The 22,011-nt window shown below is 41.0% G+C and overlaps 1 protein-coding gene across 3 annotated transcripts in view; it reads right to left on the bottom strand.

Moving 5' to 3' along the window:
• Window positions 1-16,799, bottom strand: part of PDE5A (phosphodiesterase 5A) — a 149,201-nt gene extending 132,402 nt beyond the window's left edge. Inside the window, exon 1 of one of the 3 annotated variants that reach the window (XM_070790797.1) lies at window positions 16,098-16,799. In XM_070790797.1, coding sequence (XP_070646898.1) covers window positions 16,098-16,219 — 122 coding nt within the window. In that variant the 5' untranslated portion in view covers window positions 16,220-16,799. Of the gene's footprint in view, window positions 1-14,667; window positions 14,828-15,537; window positions 15,762-16,097 lie in introns of those variants that run through there. The other 2 variants (XM_070790799.1, XM_070790798.1) reach the window with 2 other exon arrangements.
• Window positions 16,800-22,011: the final 5,212 nt, after the last annotated feature.

Genomic DNA, 22,011 nt, shown 5'->3' with positions numbered 1-22,011 from the left:
ACTATAACCCGCCAGGCTCTTCTCTCCATGGGATTTTTCAGGCAAGAGTACTGATGTGGGTTTTGCATATAAATGAATAAAGATGGAAAGATGAACATGTCACATATGAGGGTAAATATACCAGATGGGATTTAAGAAACCTGATTGATAGCTCTGCCTGGGGCAAATCACTTCAATGGCTTGAGACAGGATCTCTACTTTCCCTTCTTTCTCTTCCTTGAGTCTATGAGATTTTGAAAAGTATGTCTATCAGAGATACTGGAAGAAAAAAGCACCATTTTATTTAAACCTGGTGAGGCAGGTATTAACAATCCTACTTTCTAAATGGCTGAACCAAACACACTCTGCTATCTGGTAGCAAAACTAGATATCAAATCTAGGTTTCCTATTCCAAGTCTTACAACCTATAAGAATATAGAAGTTCCCAGAACATCAATGTCTGTCATGAAGAAGACACTTCATAACATCCAGATGCAGTAGAAAGAGTAAAAAATCAAATTTAAACATATACGGTAGAGAAAGAACACGCTCGCTTGTAACAGCACATCCTCTAACTTAATTCTTTCCATCCAGACCACAAAAGGACGGCGCACTAAATCTCTGACGCAAAAACACTGTGTCAAGGGGCTCAGAACAAAAACTCTGAAGGACAGTGTCCTTAAAATAATCTGACTGAGTCTCATGCCTGTTTCTCTGAAAACAGGTCAGGGTCTATAAACCTAGAATGATGCACTGAAAAGAATGCACAGTAAATGTGTTCAAGATGAGAGTAATTCTCAGGGTTGCACTGCTGTTGTTGTTCACTCACTAAGTTCAGGACTGACTCTCTGCAACCCCGTGCACCGCAGCACACCAGGCTCCTCTGTCCTCCCTATCCCTGAGTTTGCTCAAATTCACATCCATTGAGTTGGTGGTGCCATCTAATCATCTCAGCCTCTGCTGCCCCCTTCTCCTCCTGTTCTCAATCTTTCCAGCATCAGGGTCTTTTTCAATGAGTCAGCTCTTCGCATCAGGTGGCCAAGGTACTGGAGCTTCAGCTTCAGCAGTATCCCTTCCGATGAATATTCAGGGTTGATTTCCTAACAGTTGATTAGTTTGATCTTCCTGCAGTTCGGGAGACTCTAAAAAGTCTTCTCCAGCACAATTCAAAAACATCAATTCTTTAGAGCTCAACCTTTTTTACGGTCCAACTCTCGCATCTGTACACGACTACTGGAAAAACCATAGCTTTGACTACATGGACTTTTGTCTCTGCTTTTTAATATGCCATCTAGGTTCAAAGGAGCCAGTGTCTTTTAATTTCATGGCTGCAGTCACTGTCCACTGTGATTTTGCTAGACTTTGCAAATAAAAATACTGGATACCAATTAAAGCTGAGTTTCAGATAAATAATGAATACAGTTTTAATATAAACAGTATCTAAAATTCAAATTATACTTAATTTATTTCAAATGACCATACTAGTCATTTGATATTCTGTTTTTCCCAACTGAAATTGTTGGCAGATAGACATCAAAGAAAAGGTAGGTCTGTGTAGCACATCAATGAGCTCTGTGCTATCAAACAACTAACTGTATCATTGAAAGAGCACAAAGGAGCCTGTGTATTATGGTAACTGAACTTTCAAAAGCTCTTAGATTAATAATTTGTGGCATAAAATTCTTCCTTACATCAAGCCTTTTCATTTTACTGTCCAAATCATACCATATATTTAGTAGAGGAAAAAAAAAACTGCAATCTACTTATATAAGGGAGGCTGACACATTGCTAAAAATTCTTGGGAAGCACTGAAAGGCTATGTTTTTAGTCATAAATCCCAAATTCCAATCTATACTTTAGCATTTGTACCAATGGGATTTGTAACCAATAGCAAACAATTTTCTTTTTCTGAGTTTCAATTTCATCCTGTATCCAGTAGGGGAAATACTGCCTGTTCTAACTTCTTCCTGACCTGCAAGGTGGTGACTATCTTCAGTTGAGTATAGAGTCAAGAATACTAAACTGGCCATCAGGAGATAATTCTACTGAACAATCACGACTTCTCTGGAGTTCATTTTCTCCTGAATACAAGTTCTTCTTTGTAAAAATGGGCAGCTCTCTGAATGGGTCAGGAAGACTCCCACAAGTGCTAACATTATCAGCAGACCAATAGGTGGTGATTCTTATTAGGTCAGTCAACTCTCGTCATCTCCTTTTGCCCCTCAGCTTCTTCTCTTTCTTCTTCTTTCACTCATCTCATGGGGCTGAAGTTCAAGTCAAATTAGAAAATGCACATGGAAGCATTTCAAAATCTCTTCCACCTACTTAAGATGCTGCCATCTCCTCCTAGACCCTTTCCAGTGGAGCCGCAGAGCTGGCATAAGGGCCAATGGTGTTTATTTCCTCATGACGTTCAACCAAGAGACTCAGAGAAAGTAAGGGGGAAGAACGGTCATGTTCCTGGTGGCACAGGCCCACAGGCTGAGTGGGTCTGAAATGATTTGGAAACAGCCTGTCTACACGCACCCTGACCATCTAGGTCCTTGTCCAAAGAAGATACTGCAGATTGTTATTTATTATAGAATCCCACTAAGCTTCCCCCTAAAAAGATGAGTTACATCATAACTCTACATAAATTGCATCCTAGCTGTCTGAGCAAAAAGAACGAAATGGATGCAAATTCCACAAAGGTATTTTACCCTCTGCTGGAGGGTCTAATAACTTAGAAACCCTACTTTCATGTATAAGCAACTCTTGGTTAACTGCCCTGCAAACAAAAACAGAACAACCATCTTGAAATCTTTGAGCTGATTTAACTTTTACTAGGCTGTTAATGAAAGACAACAGGCCCTGGATGCTAGAAATAGGCCACAGTCAAAGGAAATGCAATAAAAGTTAATGCCAAGAATTTATAATCAATGACAAGATCCTGATGTTTAACGTCCCATCCAAATCATTCCTTCTCTCCTCACCAAAACCTGTTTTATTATCCTCTAGTGAGTTATTTCCTTCCATGTTTTATTACACAAAACATTTCTTACCTCATAAATGAATTATATTATATGCCTCTTTTAAAATGGGTAAACATTCAGTTTTGTTCTTAAACTTTTACAATATGTCTTACAATAACTGGAGAAATCCTGCATGCGCGCTAACTCACTTCAGTCATGTCCGATTTTTTGGGATCCCATGGATTGTAGCTTGCCAGGCTCCTCGGTCCATGGAATTCTCCAGGCAAGAATACCGGAGTGGGTTACCATTTCCTTCTCCAGGGCATCTTCCTGACCCAGGGATCGAACCTGTGTCTCCTGCATTGGCAGGCAAGTTCTTTACCACTAGCACCACCAGGGAAGTGAGATGCAGAAACCCTGGAGGGTCCCAAAATCAGCGCTGGGAATTATTCCTCTCGGGTAACATAAATGTGAATACCATTTGTCATTTCGAACTTGAAACACAAGTTTGCACAGATGCTGCTCACGGCTCACCAAGGGACCCTTTCCCACAAGGCAGGTAAAGAGCAAGTAAAGAAGTGAAGAACCTCAAAAGAGCAAGTAAAGAACCCCCCAAATTGATATTAATTAGATGGCAGGAAATGAAGCCAACTGGAAGCTGATAAAAACCTGCTATGAGTTATCATAAATGTGACTTAGATTTTAAATCTCAAATCTTTTAAAACAATGAATCCAACCAGAAGTTTACTACCTTAATATTCTACTTTACTGAAGACCCTAGCAGCTCAAGAGTCTTGCCCATGCAATGATGATGTAATATAAAAATCAGTGTCAGGAGGAATAATCTTTAGCATATTTTAACCTCATGAGGCTTCCTTAGAGTGTTAATAGCATTGCATCCTTCAAGACAATGTGTCAGTGTGGGTGGAGTGCTCAACAAAACTGAGTTTATGTCTCAAAAGGCCAGGCAGCCAGGCTCCAGCAGCTGCTGCAGGAAAAGGCTGAGCACTGGCATTTCCAGTGTCAGGCACTTGGGGTCTTTAATAATATACAGAGGAATGGAATGAATACATTCACTTGTGAATGATCAAAAAACAAACCAGAAGGAAATCTGTGGGGCAGAAAGTCTAGGTGAATTGTCTTTTTTTTTTAATCATTGTAATAAAGAGTTTATCTCATCAAAATTACGCACGTGGCAGAAATAAAGTGCTATTTCATACTGCACATCCCATGTGTTCATATTTTTAAAGAAGATGAAAATTATTCTTAAAATTAGAGTCAAGGTAATGATTAAATTTAATGGTAACAAGCTAATAATATCTGTTTTTACGGGATATTTAAATAGCTTTAAGTTTTGTATATCACCTATACTTCATCTCACACTTTTCAAAAATTTTTTAAATTGATTAGTAATATTCACTAAAAACCCTGGAGGAGGAAATGGCAACCCACTTCAGTATTTTTGCCTGGGAAATCCCATGGACAGAGGATTCTGGTGGGCTGCAGTCCATGAGGTCGCAGAGAGTCAGACACGGCTGAGCACACAGGCACATTCATTTAAAAAAAAACCAGAAAGTCACTATATGATGGCACATACTCTGTTAAGGATGAAAACTTTCCCCTTTTGCAATTTCTCATTTTCACTCAATATTACTACCTATCACAGAAAGGAAAACGACAGTTTATAATTATTATAACTAATATAATTTTCCATTAATCTAATTAGATCAGTTTTTTCCAAATGCCTATAATCTAGAAGTATTAAATAGGATATGCAAAACACTGCATAGTGAAATACAAGCTCTCACATGGCATTGCAAATATGATTAGCAAAAGGGACACACACACACAAAGTAGCTCCATCCAATAATAACTTTACTTTCTACCAAAGTTGAACTGCTCACTCAGGTTACAAAACGAATCTGAAAAAGACAGGAATACCTTCAAATACATATTCAGTATTCCAGATGCTTTGAAAGGGAAAAATAATTAAAATACCTTGCCTAGGTTTTAAAGAAAATTTCTTGGCATCAAGAAAAGGAAACAATTTACAAAGCAGTGTAAAATTCTAATGTAAACATAATAATTCTCATGAGCTAAAAATATAATTAGATGAAACCTACTTGTAGAGCAACTAGCTTAATGTGTTTTGTACTCTTGCCTAAAATAATGTACCAGAGGATAAAAATTCTTTGAAAATATACTGCACGTAGGGTATCCATAGCCTAATACTAAGAATATAATTGTTAACAGTCTAATACCTACATTTTCAGCCATTCTATTTTATCACTAGAGAGTTCCCACTTTTTATGCTTTAAAATCATATATGGAAACAAAACCGACTTGGGCAAGGTCTCTAGGCAGCTCATTTAGTGACGTGCTTGCACATTAGAGGCACCAGCAGGAACCTCAGCCTCTTCCTGAGTTAAATTTCTCATGATATTAAATCTCTGAGTCTTTCCTTTGTTTCCATTAATACTGACCCTGAACTTCAGTAGAGAATGAAGGGCCCCAGGTGGGACAGACTTAGGCTTCAACCGGAGTCGCTTCTAAGATTTATGCGGTCTATAAAATGAAGATAAGGGTATTAATCCTCATAGGCTTCTTAAGAAAATTAAGAAAAATGACACCTATAAAGTGATTGCACAGAGTCTGGTACTAAAGGTTTAAAATATTACAGTTACTGTTTTTAAGTTAATCAAACATTAACTGGAGGATATTTTCAAAGGCAATTAAATTTTTTATAAAAATAAAAAGAATGTATTCATGGATTTTTACAGAATAACTAGATGTTAGCCATTTGTTTTCCAAGCTCCTAGTTTAAAAGCACTAATTTCTCTACAAAAACACTTGTGCAAAACAAAAAAGGTGTTCTAATGTCTGTAGTTTCTCAAATTAGAATTGAAAAAACATGGACTCCTTAGACCAATAACTACTTATGTATGACATAATTTTCTAAATAATACATAAAGAATAAGAGCTGATCATTTAGCTGAGAAAAATCACTGTGAGAGCATAATTTTTTTTTCTATTACTACTCAGAACTTAATCGCTAAAAAATAAGTTATAGAATTTGGAGGATGATGTGGTTTCTAAATACCAAAGATATAATAAAACTGTTTAACAATTGTGATAAAATATACAACTAACTGCCTATGGTAAAAACCTTAACAATATTTCATAAAAACCATAATTTTAAACTGGGGAATGGTTTCAATACTTGATAAAAACAATGCTTTAACATTTGCTACAGGAGATTTAGGGATTAAAGTCGGTCCATTTTAGTTCCTACCCAAGGGGGCTTACTTGGGGGAATTCTGTAAGTAGGTTGATACTTGAGCCTCATGGATGTTACCCTCGTGTGGTATAACATTTGGGGAGATTTGCAGGGCGCCTCAAATAAAACAGAACAAAAAGCTGCAGGCCCTGAATGATCCATAAAACACAATGCAGGGACACGTTTTTAAGGCCACTGTTAAAACATCACCCCTTTCTCTTTCTTTCCAGTGCTTTTTCCATCTTCATGTGAATTAACTAATTAAAACTAGAATCAAAAAGAGTGTACTAATTTCCTGTCAAAGGATGGTTGATAACATATGGAAATGGGCTAAAATCATCTGTAGGAAAAACACACAATAACTCACATAAAATACAACAGATATTTCTCCTGCTCCTGGACCCTAATTTTACAGTCTCAGTCGCCATGTTTGGACACTTTGACCCAGATCCACCACTCTCACTTGGAAAATACTTAAAGAAGGAAACTTCAAATTTGAGAAGTTGACACTCTGCTCTTCTGGTGAGAATCAAGAATGCTTAGAGATGGAAGAGAATTTTAAACTCATTTATAAATCTCTCTGCCTTGATTTCTCACCACTCCCATCTCACATAAAGCCAAGGTCTATTAACCTGGGCCAGTTACCAAGCTGGGGACACAGACGGGAGGTCTGAACTCTCATTCCGATTCCCTTTCCAGTACCTTACACAGTCTTCAGAAGGTTCTGTTCAAACCATTAATAAAAATTCACTTTAAAAATGAGGACACAAAGTCTATTAAATCCCTATTCTGTTGTTCTAATTTCCATGTATCAGAATAGGGGGATGACTCCCCAAACTTGCAATTATAATTAAACCACTGATGATTTCCAACATAAAATAAATTGTAACCTACTGAAAATCACTCTAAAAAAAAAGATTTTAAAATATGCATTATTTCCTTTAAATTTCTTAAGAACACCATAAGTAATGCTATTATTAATATTTTACAGAGAAAGCAAATAAAGTACCTAAAGGTCATACTCTTAAGAAAGATGTAGTTTGGGAGTTGAAGCTTAAATCTGTCCTAGCTGGGGCCTTCAACCATCGTAAACTGAAATAAATTTTAAAGGGCTCAGAACAGTGGTTCCCAACCAAGTACTGGTGCCAGACTTTGGGGGGCATTTGGAAATGTGTGTCAAAACAATCGGGGTGCTCCTGACATTTAGTGGCTGAGCCTAGGGATGTTAAACATCCTGCAAGATGCTGAGCAGCTTCTCACAACAAAATGTATCACTACCAAAGGCCAAACAGCGTTCCCTTTAAGAAGCAATGGTTTATTGTAACGGAAAAGAATCTGAAAAAAGAACATATATATAAAATATACATACTATACATATATATAAAACTGATACATATATAACTGAATCACTTTGCTGTAAACCTGAAACTCACACAATATTCCTAAATCAACTATACTTCAATTAAAAAAGAAGAAAAAAAGCAAGGGTTAATAAGAATAAAAGATTACCATACTATAACAGGGTATTCAATGAAACAGGAGAGATCTGAGACACCTCCAAGTGATTCCTACAATAACCTCTACTCTGATGTTACACTGAGTAATTCCCTTGCTTCTGGCATGGATTAGAAACAAACGCTGCCTAAAGTTATTTAACATTCCCAAGTCTTCTCCAGCTATGAAAACATCTCAGAAGCTTACTGGGACCAAATATAAATCAAATGCATAACCATTTCATATGGTTTTACATTCAAATTTGACCAAGAGTTGGAAGAGACATGATTTGCAATTTTCCATGCATTCATAATCACATGTATGAAAAATGTTCCTTAAAGAAGTATCTATTTACATTTAAAAGAAAATCTAATAACCAAAATCTATGCTGTAAATATGTAAGTCAATTTGTTTTGCAGCTTAGACATGGAGAAAAGATTAGACTAGATTGGCATGTCTCAATCTGAAGTATGAGAAGCCCTCAGAGTCTGAGGCAAGTATGTTTTGAAGATCTGTAGTAGGCTCAGATGGTAAAGAACCAGCTTGCAATGCAGGAGACCTGTGTTCATTCCCTGTGTTGGGAAGATCCCCAGGAGGAGGGCACAGCAATCTACTCCAGTATTCTTGCCTGGAGAATCCCATGGACAGAGAAGCCTGGTGGGCTACAGTCCACGGGGTCACAGAGAGCTGGCCACAACTGAGTGACTAACACGCACACACACAGTGTTTCAATGGAAATGCTGCAATTCTGTTTTCACACTCATGACAATACCAACAACAAAGACAGACAAAGACGTATACTTTAAACTACTGGGATGACTACCTTATAACCAACTACCATCCTGCAATTTTAGGAGTCAAGTTATATTTGTGTTTACAGTCACACTGCAGCCCAGTGGTTCTGGGATAACGAGAAAATAAAAGAGGTAGATTTAATATGCAAATATGCTTTCAAGCCAAGTAAAACCAAAAGCTGGTGTACTGTGCTATAGGACTAATAGTTTCATGACTGTTCAGAGAGACCCAGTGGGAAAAATGAAACATCACAGGCAACTGTAGCAAAGGCAAGATGGCCTCAGCAGATCCCAGCATTATATTGCAATTAGGGCCACATTCACTCCGCAAGGATGATTTAATGAGTGTTGTCAATTTGCATTTGGCTAGAGTTTTATCATTTTATTCATAATCAACTTATACATTTATTTTGGTATTGCAGTTGCACAAATGCTATAGCTATGATTAAATTATACCTACTCTTAAGAATTCCACATTTAACTAGCATTAAAATAAGAGAAAGTCAATACTAGGTACAGCAGATAGCTGGCACTTCTGGGTGCACTCACATCACTTTCGTTTGGGAACTTCTCCTCCCCCACTGACACATCATACTATGGGTCACTGCCCCAACGAAGTAAGGAGACAAACCTATTCTTCCAGAAATAAAGGTTGGTCCAGAGCAGGCAAATTATGCAAGTAAGGCCAAAATAATTCTGAGAGGACTGACATGGATAAGAAGGTATTTCTCAAACATCAAAAGTTTAAGACCCACATAAACTTGCCAAGAAAAATGTTCCAGCACATGAAGAAAGCCTGCTGGAGACTAAAACCAATATAGCATAGCATCAAAAGGATGGCTGGACAAATGGATGGATGGTGGGATGAATGGATGGTGAGATGGATGGAGGGAAGAAAGAGGGAAAGACAGATTGATTAGATATTTATACAGGCCAAAAAGAAAAAAAAATACTGACATGATGATGTCACTACACTGAATTTCACATCCAAACCAATCCCCAAGAATGTCAATTTTGTATGAGTTCAACATGAATTTCTGTCATTTGTGACCGAAAGTTTTTTAACTAAAATAATGGAGGTCAATAAGAATGTCTTTCTTTAACAGGGGAAGGTTACTTAAATTTGAGAAACACTGAATTACATGATCTCCAGCTCTATAATATTCAAAGATCCTGTGTGTGTTTTAAATATTTCACCAGCTTAAAAAAAAAATTAGGATCTTTTCTTATAACCTCAGCACGCTTATGCAACAGAAAGTAGAAGTGAATACTTTTTTCATGATTATTACCAGTGATATTATATCAGATAGGAGACTCTTCTCTCTCAAGTTTAGATGTAATAAAATTAGTCCGAAAAGACAGTTTGAAAAAGTTAATCTTACTTTATGATTCAGAATCAAGGAAACAGTTTCAAAGAACACAGAAGCTAACAATGGCACCTAAGACTTTAAAAAGCAAGTTCACTACAAACTACAAATGGGGCATATATATACACACATATACACACACACATCCATATATACATTGAGTTGGAAAAGTTTGCTTTTTTCCATAACATCTTCGGGAAAAAACAAAGGAAACTTCCTGTCCTACCAATAAAAGGCTTTTAGAAGCTTTTAAGAATATTTATCAGAATGATACTTATAAACTTAACACTCAGTTTGCTTTACCTACCTGATATTTAGTTGGCAATACATATAAATTCCTGCCAGTTAGAGAAAATGAATAAAGCACTTACACCATGAAAAAAAAAAAGATTCAAAATAAAATGAGAATACCAAGTCAGTAAGTAAGATTACAGAGCTAAGTATCAAGTGAATGACTCATACGGAAAAGTTTCTTCAGTTTTTATTCTTAGGTTGTAATTCACAGGTACTTTTTTTTTTTTTTTTAACTGAACCTGATTTAACAGATATTTCCAAGGCCACGTCAATCAGCCACATCAATTGGTCAACTAAATCTGTATCTGTCCAGCTAAACTAATCTCATAGGAAGTCCTGCATAGTCAGTAGCTACTCTGCATTCAAAATTCAATCATTTTTCAACCCTTCACTATCAATCAACTCAGTGATTTATTTAATTACTCTGCTGCTGCTGCTGCTGCTAAGTCGCTTCAGTCGTGTCCGACCCTGTGCGACCCCATAGACGGCAGCCCACCAGGCTCCCCCGTCCCTGGGATTCTCCAGGCAAGAACACTGGAGTGGGTTGCCATTTCCTCCTCCAATGCATGAAAGTGAAAAGTGAAAGTGAAGTCGCTCAGTCCTGTCTGACTCTTAGCGACCCCATGGACTGCAGCCCACCAGGCCCCTCCATCCATGGGATTTTCCAGGCAAGAGTACTGGAGTGGGGTGCCATTGCCTTCTCCGCAGTCCTTACCAAAGGCTTTTATCCTAAGAAGAGCCTTTATCCTACACTTAGCCCTGAAAACAAGGAAAGAAAACAACTCAATACAACAGTTACAGGTTTACCAAACTGTTAGTTTGAAAAATATTTGGGGGACAAACTAATAAACACCAAGCAGTTTTCCCCAGCCATGTTAAGTAGGAAAGAACTTTCTCCCAACCATTATTAAAATGTATTATGAAGTTCAAGCAGTTTAAAGTTAAATCATGTCTTCAAATCTAGAGGAAGCGAAGCATCTTGGTAAGACATACTCTCTGTAATCAGCTAAGGGTGAAGGTACAAACTCTACCCATACAACTTGAAAACACCTTCAAATATTTTTAAAGAAATGATATCAGAGACAAGACTCAAGTCACTGCTTCAGGTGGAACTATCTAAATAGGAGATTCTGTTGCACGACATAATCAAAACGCTAAAAGTTGTTCATCTTCAGGGACTGAAGATGACTTCATGAAAATATTAGCAATTTCTATAGATCTTTAGATCACAAAGATAAGTCCTTTAGGACTTCCCTGGTGGCTCAGACAGTAAAGCGTCTGTCTACAATGCGGGAGACCGGGGTTTGATCCCTGGGTCAGGAAGATCCCCTGGAGAAGGAAATGGCAATCCACTCCAGTACTACTGCCTGGAAAATCCCATGGACAGAGGAGCCTGATAGGTTACAGTCCATGGGATCACAAAGAGTCGGACTTCACTGAGGGACTTCATTTTCACTTTAGATCACAAACTGAAAAAAAAGTTAATGAAATGCATTACAAGCCTAAGTATTATATTAATATTAAACAAATATATTTATTTTGAGATATTTATGACTAACTGCCACTGCATTGGGTTCTACCACAGTTTTAGGAATCATGATCTTGTACTGGGGGCTTTAAAAATGGAACTAAATAGAAAACCTTGAGAACATTAGTGACAGAACTGTGATGAGAAGCATCATTTCAGGGGCTCCTGCGGATTCTTCCAGATTCAATCACATCCAAATTCAATCCACATGAGAACTTTTAGGGCACTAAAAAGTGCCTTAGAGCTGGCTATAAGGACCCTGGTTATAAGCAATACAAGGATAAAAGGACATTATCACACCAGAATTACCATAATAAAAATATTAGAAATAATATCAAAGCCCGACTAAGTCAATACCCACAGGATTTTATTGTCTTCAACCTTAATGATTACTTAACAAAATGTTTAATAAAATGTTTGTCTGAAAATTGTGAAAAGGTTATATTCCTATATGATATAGAAATAATCATTTTAAAGAGTGAATAGCAATATTTATTTTACACCCATCATCTGACTTTAAGAAAAATATTTTGCCAATAATAATTACAGTTTCAAGAGATGAAAAAATAATATTAAAAACAAACAAGAAAGAATCCTGAACAGTGAACCTGGAACACCAACTAATTCACCACAGCTTTGCAGCGTTAAACAAAAAGTCTATCATAGAAAACTGTATGGGAGCGTAAAACTGCTGTTTCTGGACTTTGATCCAAGAAGTCATAAAAAGTTACCCTCATTTAATATCTCCTCTTTCCAGTATGTGCCAAATATTCTGCTTTTGTCTAGTACAAAACAAAGCACTAAAAAGTCAATCATATTACCTCCTCAATACTAAATAACATAAAACCCTGCCCACAATCACGGAGGCGGTAAGTAACTATTGAAAGGTAAATTATTCTAATATGCTGTCAAGAATAACAACAGCTGTTAAAGTGGCATTAGCACCAGAAAGGCTTCATCTGCAAAGGCGGGAGCACGTAAGCCCTTAATGAACATGGTATCTCAAACCTGTAGGACTGCAAAGTTTTCTACAACAGCAAGGGTGGGAGTTTTCCATAGCTTTTAGTTTCTAGTCGCAAACTAATTTTTATGCCAATAGATTATGTGATGAATTGTTCAACTGACGCTCTCAAATTCACTTAACCAGGTTTTGATTGCTAAAAACCATTTATTTGTGTGCTGCACGCTCTGGCTTTTAAGGAGGTGTTTAGCTCTGTATTGAAAGATATTATGGAAAACAATGTAATATAGCAGCAATAATTGCTTTCCAGGTCAATCAAAATTCACAGGTGTTTAAACGAGAGTTTAGGAGTGCCAGAACCTTCCTTCTATTCAATGACTACTATTGGGTGCAGACCATTCAGTCTGGGAAGAGAACAGAGACGCATACATAAATGTCAAACAATTAAATCAAATAAGGAGGAAATAGTTCTACCAATAAGCCTGTCTACAGATGCAGATAGCCAATCTAAGTAAATCCAAATTTATTTTAAATAAATAAACACGCAAACTGCCCCTACAGAACTATTCTATTTCACAAGTTTCCTGAATTACAACAGTATTCATTTTATACATACAAAATTTGAGAAAGGAGGGGAGCAAAGTAACACGAGCTTCTTGTTACACACACACACACACACAACTTAGCTGTACAGTTAGTGTCTGCAGTAAGATTTTACCACAACCGTGTGAATCACACGGTGTTCAGCAGGTTGGCATTTTTATGTCCACCCTCTCATTCTTAAAATTTTAAGTCTCCAGTTAACGCTATCAAATATAAGCCCAAACTGGAATATTGTTTCTAGAAAAAATTATGGCTACACACAAGACTCAGATTATATTCTTCACACTGACAACTTCCAGCACTTTGTAATTCCTAAAACTGAGGGCCTGCACTATTCTTGAATATCTTCACTTTCGTTTTCCAACTTCTACTCAACATAAACTCTTCTCTCAAGATTATACACACACACACACACACACATATCACAGAAAGTGTTCAGCCTACTCTCAACATCAACTGTAATATAAAAACTCCAGATGATCTAAATTTTACGCTAAGAAGTGTAATTTTGAGAATTGAGATTTTAATCCTATGCTACTTCGGAGAAAAAAAAATGTGAAAAGAAATGTAACTTAATTCATTTATTAGGAAAAAAATATTACTCTTCAAGTTTTGGCAGATTCTCAAAGTGAAGTGTTCTTATGTATGAGTTAAAAGCTACCGCCAAACACCCCAAAGTTTGTGTTTTTAAAGGGAGAGGAGAGAAAACAAAGAAAAGGATATCAACGCTGATTTTTAAATAAATAATTTCGTTCGTTCTTAATAATATGCCTAAGGCACATCTCTAAAGAACATCCCCCTACCCACTTAAAAGATCAGCCCAGTTCTCCTGCCCAGTCTCTTAAGGGCTGTAATTCATTAAGGGTGGAAGTGTGCAAACAGTGAAAGGAATCCGGGGACAGACGGCCTCGGAGGAGGCGACCTCTAGAAACTGTTGGCCTCCAGCAATGGATCATTCCAGGCCTAGAGGGGCTTGGTGCTCACCCCAAACGCGCAGAAAAGTGCCCTTCGGAAAGAAACCACTTTTATTCAGGGTTTATCCTCTGGTCACTCCAGATTAAATATTGTGATAGAAGACGAAAGCGACGGAGAAGAGGATTTTAAAAGGAAGGCGGAATAATTAAACAGAAGAGATAAGGTTTGTCCCCAAACCTTCACCTCTGTGAAAAACCCCCGAAGTCATCAAACCGATAGCAACCCTGAACGTTCGCTGGGAGAAACGGGAGTTAAAAAGACTCAACTAAGATTTCAAAAATATTACATCTGCAGGAATGTAAAGGAAGACAAAACTGTCAAAGAACGCGTTTTCAATAAAGCATCTCCCAGCCAGTGTGACCCGGGTGCCACCACCCAGCACAGCACCCGGCCCCACCGCGCCCCCCGGGAAAAGTGGGAAAGACGGGGGCAGTGCTGAAGTACCTTGTTTTGTCTCCAAAAGGCAACATAGCAAACGTGGGAAGTTGGAGGTGCACACCAGGCGGCCTCGGCGGACCCTGGACTGCAGGAGGCGTCGGGGGCGACGACTCGCCCAGGTGAGGCGAGTCGCTCGAAGCCGGCTTCCCTACGGTCCCCGCCGTCGCGCCGCCGCCCGCCGCCGCCCGCTCGCCCCGCGCCGCGCCGCCCCCTGGCGGGGAGCGCCAGGCCGGACCGCGGCCGTGCGCCGGCGGGTGGGAGCCCGGCGGCCAGCCCCGGCCGGCTCCTCCACCATCACCGCCCCGCGCGCGCCTCCCTCCCGCCCGAGGCGGCCAGCTCCTGCTGCCCGAAGGCCGCTGCCCCGAGCCGGCGACGGCGAAGTCCGGGCCCCTTCCCCAAAGGAGTGCGCCTGGGAGTCAGCCCGCGTCCGCGCGCAGCAGCCTCGCCCTCGCTGCGGCTTCGCATCAACTCTCCGGCTTCCGGGCACCCGCCCGCCTCCCACTCCTCGTTCCACCCTCCTAGCCCCTCGGCTTCAGCCTGGATGCCTCTCCAATTCTCCCGCGGGCGTTTCCCACGCGCGCCTCGACTGTCCGCTGCGCAGCCTCCTCCCCAAGCACAGGCTCCCTCCTTCCCACCCTCCGCAGCAGCCGGCCCGGCGCTTGGCTCCGGACCAGGAAGACTGGCCTCCGGGGTGGCCTCGGGCCTCGCGGGACCTGCCACCCCCCGGGGTCAGCTCTCCGCCGTCCTTTGTGTGCGCGCCGCCAGCCCCTCCGCGGAGCGCCTTCCACGCCGCCGCCTTGCGCGCAGACGCGAAGGAAAGGAAGAGCGCGGGACAACCAGGGGACTGGAAGCGGGGCAAAAGACGAAAGCACTCACTCTGGGAAGGTTCCGGCATGGTGCTGCCTTTGGGCTGCTTCTCGGTCTCGCCACTACCCCGGCTTCCCCGCCCCGCCAGGGCCGGGGCAAAGGGGGACGGGGGAGGAGCGGAGCCACGGGGACCGCGTTGGAAATGGTGCTTCCGGAGCTGCAGGGAAGGGGGTCAAAAACTGTTTTGGTTTCGCTAAGGAGATTTAGGGGAACCCGGAGGCTAGAGAAAGGCCCGTGAGAGCAAATATATGGAAATAATCTTGCTCCCAGGGAGTACCAGGGCTGCCGGCGTGTGGAGGGGGTGGGGGTGGGGGTTCGGCACATACATTTTTGGATTTGAACTTTTGTGAGCAAGTTGGATCGGATCCGACGCTTGGGTTTTTCGACTGTACTCGCCTTAAAAGTCGAGGTCTCTACACCGTAAGATCATGGCCCAACTTCAAAAGCAAAGGGCCTGAGAGTGGAGACTGTTTAATGCTTAAAGAAGGGGAAAATTCAATAGAGGAGAGAGAGAAACCCCAGGTCACGCTCCATGCCCCGGCCGGGTCTTCCGTGGCTCCTCTTCTTACCTGGTGCCTTTCCTAACAAAGTAAGAGAAGGTAAAGTCCCAGTGATCGTCCAGCCACGCTTCGACCGAGTCCTGGTCCCATTGCTGTTGCGGCCGCGCGGAGCCGGGGCCGGCCCTCTCCATGATCAGCGCGGCGTGTCTCTGCGGTCAGCTGGTGCTGGTTTTCCACTCCAGCTGGGGTCCCTCCCTCCGAGGAGCAGAACTCGCCTCGAGACCCTCCCCCTTCGCCCTGCTTCAGTCGGGCCGGCTTTCGGCGGAGCTGCTCAGTCGCCGGGCCAGCCTCCTGCCGCGCCCCGCCTCTCCAGGTCCTCACCGTTTCCAGGTGCGGCGGGCGGGGGGTGGGGGTGCCGCAGCCCTGCGCCTTCCCCGGGGTCTGTCTGAGACTGGCTCTGGAAGTCTCTCTAGTCTCTAGATTCCGGGGCGGCCGGGGCGGCGACTGGCGAGCTCTCCGGAAGCCTAGTGGCCAGGACTAGAAAGGAGGCCGGGCGGCCGCTGGGGTGCGCTGCGTGCCAAGCCGGCTCCGGAGGAGCGCGCAAAGGTGACGGTGGATGTGTTCGCTGAGCGTCCCTCTCTAGGCAAGGGAAGGTCACGCTGTGGAGACCCAGCCCAAACCCAGAGGGCTGTAGCTGGGGAAATTTTCGCCCGAAAATGAGAGGTGCTGGTAGCCGGTAGCTGGTAGCGCTCTTCTCTCCGGGCCTGGGAGAACAATGAGTGTCCTGCCTCACTTTCCGCCAGATCAGCGCGTGGGTCTGGGAGGAGCTGGGACCCACCTCCCACGAAGCCCTGACGGCGCAACGGCTCAGGGCGCCCCAGCCAAGGACCACATCTGGGGTGACGAGATCCGGGACGTGAGTCACCAAAATAGATTGAACAGTCCTGGTGGGTAACTTCTAACAGAGCCATTCCTGTGATTAACGTTAATAACCATAGTAAGTATAAATTAACTGCCTTCAAGATAAAGGTAAATTGAGATACAATAATCACCATGGTTTGTGTATGAAATCACAAATCTCCATACAAGTAGGTTAACTTGATCTATGGGCAGTCCCCAGGTACCGTGCAGAGCAGCCAGTTAGCCCAGTTTTTAATTCGTCATTTATATTGAACTGGAATTAAAGTACACATACCACACAAAAAAATGTATCCGTTTAAAAGGGCTCAGCATTCCTACCCTGTTTTGTCGTTATCCTTATCATGCTTTGATAGGGCTTCCCTTGTGGCTCAGCTGGTAAAGAAACTGCCTGTAACTGCGGGAGACCTGGGTTCGATCCCTGGGTTGGGATGATCCCCTGGAGAAGGGAGAGGCTACCCACTCCAGTATTCTGGCCTGGAGAATTCCCTGGACTGTATAGTCTGCTGCTGCTGCTGATGCTGCTGCTGCTAAGTTGCTTCAGTCGTGTCCGACTCTGTGCGACCCCAGATTCTCCAGGCAAGAACACTGGAGTGAGTCGCCATTTCCTTCTCCAATGCATGAAAGTGAAAGTCAAAGTGAAGTTGCTCAGTCGTGTCCCACTCTTCGCGACCCCATGGACTGCAGCCTACCAGGCTCCTCTGCCCATGGGATTTTTCCAGGCAAGAGTACTGGAGTGGGTTGCCATTGCCTTCTCCGCTGTATAGTCTAAGGAGCTGCAAAGAGTCAGACACGACTGAGCGACTTGCACTTCACTTCTATCATGCTTCACAAAAAAGAATTGGGAGTCTTCCCTTGCTTTATTCTCATCCCCATCTCCCTGCAGTTTTAATATGGTATTTTGCAATGACCTAATTTTTTTGGCAGCATTAAACTGGAGCTGTGTATTTCACAACGTGTGAACGACACCATTAGCAGTGATATACCAAAAGTGATTTAGCTGACATACTTTTAACAAACTCCTTTCAAAATATTCTTGGCAAGAATGTAAGACATTACTCACTACATAGAAACACGTAATTAAACAGATAGTATGAGAACTTTAAGAAATGTCTTCCAGTCCCCCAGTGCAATGGTTTATACTTCCTTCATTAAATAATTGTCCTTTTGTCATTTCCATTTCTTCGAAACTTCACTGCTTTATGCAAGTAGCCACAAACTAGTAAAAAGCAAGCAAAGGAGTATGAAATAATACATGATAAGTTATATCAGGTTTTAAAATGAGGATGATCTTCTAATTTCTTACTATGATCGTGATTATAGTGCTCATGACCTAAAGACCATCTCCTCAGTGCTCAATGTTTCTCTGTGGAAGGTCATGCATTTCTCCTCTCAGGAGGTCAATTATATTTTAAAATTCTACTTCCAACTAAGGATGGAGTGAATTTTTGGCTTAAAATGCTTGCTTTGGTTGGCTACCATGATTAAATAAACAGACATTATCCAAATGTCCATTTTCTCTCCCAACCTGAAAGGGTTAAATTATAAGACACCAGGAAGGTGTCTAAAAATATTGTGCAAGAAAAACAATCCCTGGACTCTCCGATCAGTGAGTCTCAGTTCTGTGTGGTATAGATGTTGGGTGGGGGTTACTGTGAAGGCCGTTACCTGAGTGAGTATATCTCAAGGGATGGGATGAGGCATTTCAAACTGTTCTAGTCTCTAGAAAACTCAGAACAGTACCTCTTGTAACTCTAAAGTACTTAAAGTTAAGAATATTTTGAATTGGCCTCACCCTAGCATCTTGTTCTCCGGCTCCTTTTATTCTTTATCCCAATTTCCTCCATTTTTTTTTAACATACATTCTAACTTATGGTATGGATTGCTCTAAGCATATCAAATCTTGTTTTAGAATAAGTTGAAGGATGAGTAAATAATAAACATTACGAGGAAATAACTTGGAAAGTGATGTAAATGCTACTTAACAACAACAAAAAAATGCAATGACCTAACAGACAAGCCCTCCAACCTGTTATATTCTCATTGTACTAGGAAAAAACCCAAGTCTCTAACATGGCTTACAAGGTTCTGTATGACTTTTACTCATTTCTGTTGCTAAAGGTTTTGTTCATACAACTAGAAAAAACAAATAAAACCATGGATGATCAAATTCCTTTTCCAAAAGAGAACACAGATTATAAAAGTCATGACATCTTTCCTGCCTTGTTTTTTTTTCAAATACTACATAGTATCTTCTTTTTTCTTACAGCAAACATATATTCTAAGCTTGAGAAAATTGAGTAAATATATTAGCACATATAATAGGATCTAGGTCCCTCATTGTTGAAGGGGAAGCCTAGAAGGTACATTGTGATGTTGAAATGGAATTGGAGGTTAAAAATTAAATGTGTGTGTGTGTGTGTGTGTGTGTGTGTGCATGATGTGGGGAAATCCCACATGACAAGGAAATGCAGGCAGCTTTTAAGAGCTGTGGGCAGCCTCCAGCTGATAGCCTACAAGGAGCTCCAGCCACCAAGAAAATTAATTTTTTGGTATTATAACTGCAAGATTAAGAACTAAAGTGAGCTCAAAAGCAGATATTTCCCCAGTCACACCTCAAATCAGACCACAACCACAATTCCAGCCAATAAACTGATTGCACCCTTATGAGATGCTAAGCAGTAGACATCTTCATAATCAACATCTTAATAACACTGAGTCCTATATCTATTAATGTATGTATTTATCCATTTACTTCAATCTTTTAGAATTTCTCCCGGCAGTGTCTTGAAGTTTTTAGTGTACATGTCTTACATGTATTTTGTTTAACTTATTTCAATATATATCCCACTATCACTGAGAAATACTAGAAGCAATGATATTCATGTGGCAGAATATACACTTAGTCCTAGATTTTGGCTTAAAAATGTGTTTCTTCACTTTAAAAGAAACCAAGAGTCTCTGTAGAAGACTCCAGGTCTGTGACAGGGAAAGTGCAAAATATACCTGGAAAAATCTTGTTTTGACAGAATATAAGAAAGACTTAAACATAATGCCAGCATTTCAGAACAGAGGGCTTCCGAAGCACAATGCAAATCTGAAACAATTAGAATATCAAAATACATATTGATATATATTGACATATATTGATAGTAACAAATTTTAAATCATTGACTAAAATAAGAAACTGTGATTCCATACTGATATAAATAAATAACTAATAAGCAAATAAACAGAAGAGAAAGGAATGTTCCTTACAATAGAATGTCAACAAAATGAATATAAAAGGAATCATGTAATTACAAAATCATTGAAAAGAAGTTGTTAGTCACTCAGTCACCTCCGACTCTTTGGGACCCCATGGACTATAGCCCACCAGGCTCTGTCCATAGAATTCTCCAGGCAAGAATACTGGAGTGGGTAGCCATTCCCTTCTCCAGGGGATCTTCTTGACCTAGGGGTTGAACCTGGGTTTTCTGTATATCAGATGGATTCTTTTACTGTCTGAGCCACTAGGGAAGCCCAGAAAAATCACTAATGGTCACTAGAATTAACTGATGAGAGTGTGATGATGGGTGGGATATTTACATAGCTTAAAGTATCACCTGGCAGGTTTCTTATTATATTCCATGGGCAAATAGTATCTTTACAACAAAGAGCCTCTAACCAAGTGATTCAGTATCACTTATATGGGGACAAACTAACAGTATACACATTTAGTAGAACATACTGAAAAGGATACAACATTACATTTATGTCATTACTGTCAAAATTGAGAATCTAATCATGAGGATGAGATTGATGGAGGGACATTCTGCAAAATAACTGGCCTGCATGCTTCAAAGATTTCAAGGTCAAGAAAGGTAAAGACTGAGCTGTAGTTATTCATTGCTATGGAATGATATTACCACAATATTAGTGGCTTAAAGCAACACACATGCATTATCTCTGTTTCTGTGAATAAGGAGTCTAGGTTGGTTGAGCTGGACACTCTGCTCAGGGGTGTCTCATAAGGCAATCAAGGTGCTGGCCAGATCTACAATCTCATCTGAGGCTCAACTGGAGAAGGATCCTGTTCTAAGATTACTCAGACTGTTGGCAGAATTAACTTTCTTGGGATTACAGAACTGAGAAATTCTTTCTCTTGCTGGATGCTGGCTGAAACTTTTACAGGTCACTGGCTGGAGGCCCCTCTCTGGTTCTCAAAGCCACTTTCAGTGCCTTGCCACGTGGAGCTTTCCAACGTGGCCACTTGTTTCCTCAGAACCAGCAAGGGAGACAGCCTCCAGCAAGAAGGGCAGTTTTTAATAATGTCATCAAAACTGTCACAGACGCATCATCACGTGCATATCTTTGCCGTATTGTTTGTTGGAAGTGTGGGCAAAAGAACACGTTGCCTGCCATTTCAGTAAGCAGCGAATGTTGCCTGCCATCAAGCCTTCAGCCACTGCAGCTGTCCCAGCTGTGTGCCCAGAGGGGGATATAGGACGGAGACACACAGGATACTAGTCTAGATAGTTAAGATGCATATCTAAAAGGACTCATTTCTATTACCCCAGACTCTAGCATCTTCCCATACACAGAAAAGCACTAAAATCATTCATTTCAGATGGCTGTGTGTGTGTATGATTAGCAGTAATATTTTGATGTTTGACAACATGGTTTTTGTTTTGTTTTTTCAGCAAAGACTCTTTCATGTCCTGGCTCCTCCCTTATCTCCTTGGAATAGTCCCTCAGAGCTATTTGAGAGGATGTGTCCTAGGCTACGGGCTTCTGTAGTGGCTCTGATGGTAAAGAATCTGCCTGCAATGCAGAAGACAGGTTCGATCCTTGGGTCAGGAAGATCCCCTGGAGAAGGGAATGACAACCCACTCCAGCATTCTTGCCTGGAGAATTCCAGGAACAGAGGAGCCTGGTGGACTACAGCCCATGGGGTCACAAAGAGTTGGAGACAACTGAGTGACTAACACTTTCACTTTTCATCCTAGGCTATAGTCCTTAGTAAGGCCAATGAATAAAATATAATTCTCAACTTTTAGGTTGTACATTATTTTTTAGTAGAAAG

Source organism: Bos indicus, chromosome 6 (assembly GCF_029378745.1).
Source record: "Bos indicus isolate NIAB-ARS_2022 breed Sahiwal x Tharparkar chromosome 6, NIAB-ARS_B.indTharparkar_mat_pri_1.0, whole genome shotgun sequence".
Taxonomy (NCBI): domain Eukaryota; kingdom Metazoa; phylum Chordata; class Mammalia; order Artiodactyla; family Bovidae; genus Bos; species Bos indicus.
The sequence above is the reverse complement of the archived record's forward strand: the minus strand, read 5'-3'. Positions and strand labels throughout refer to the sequence as shown.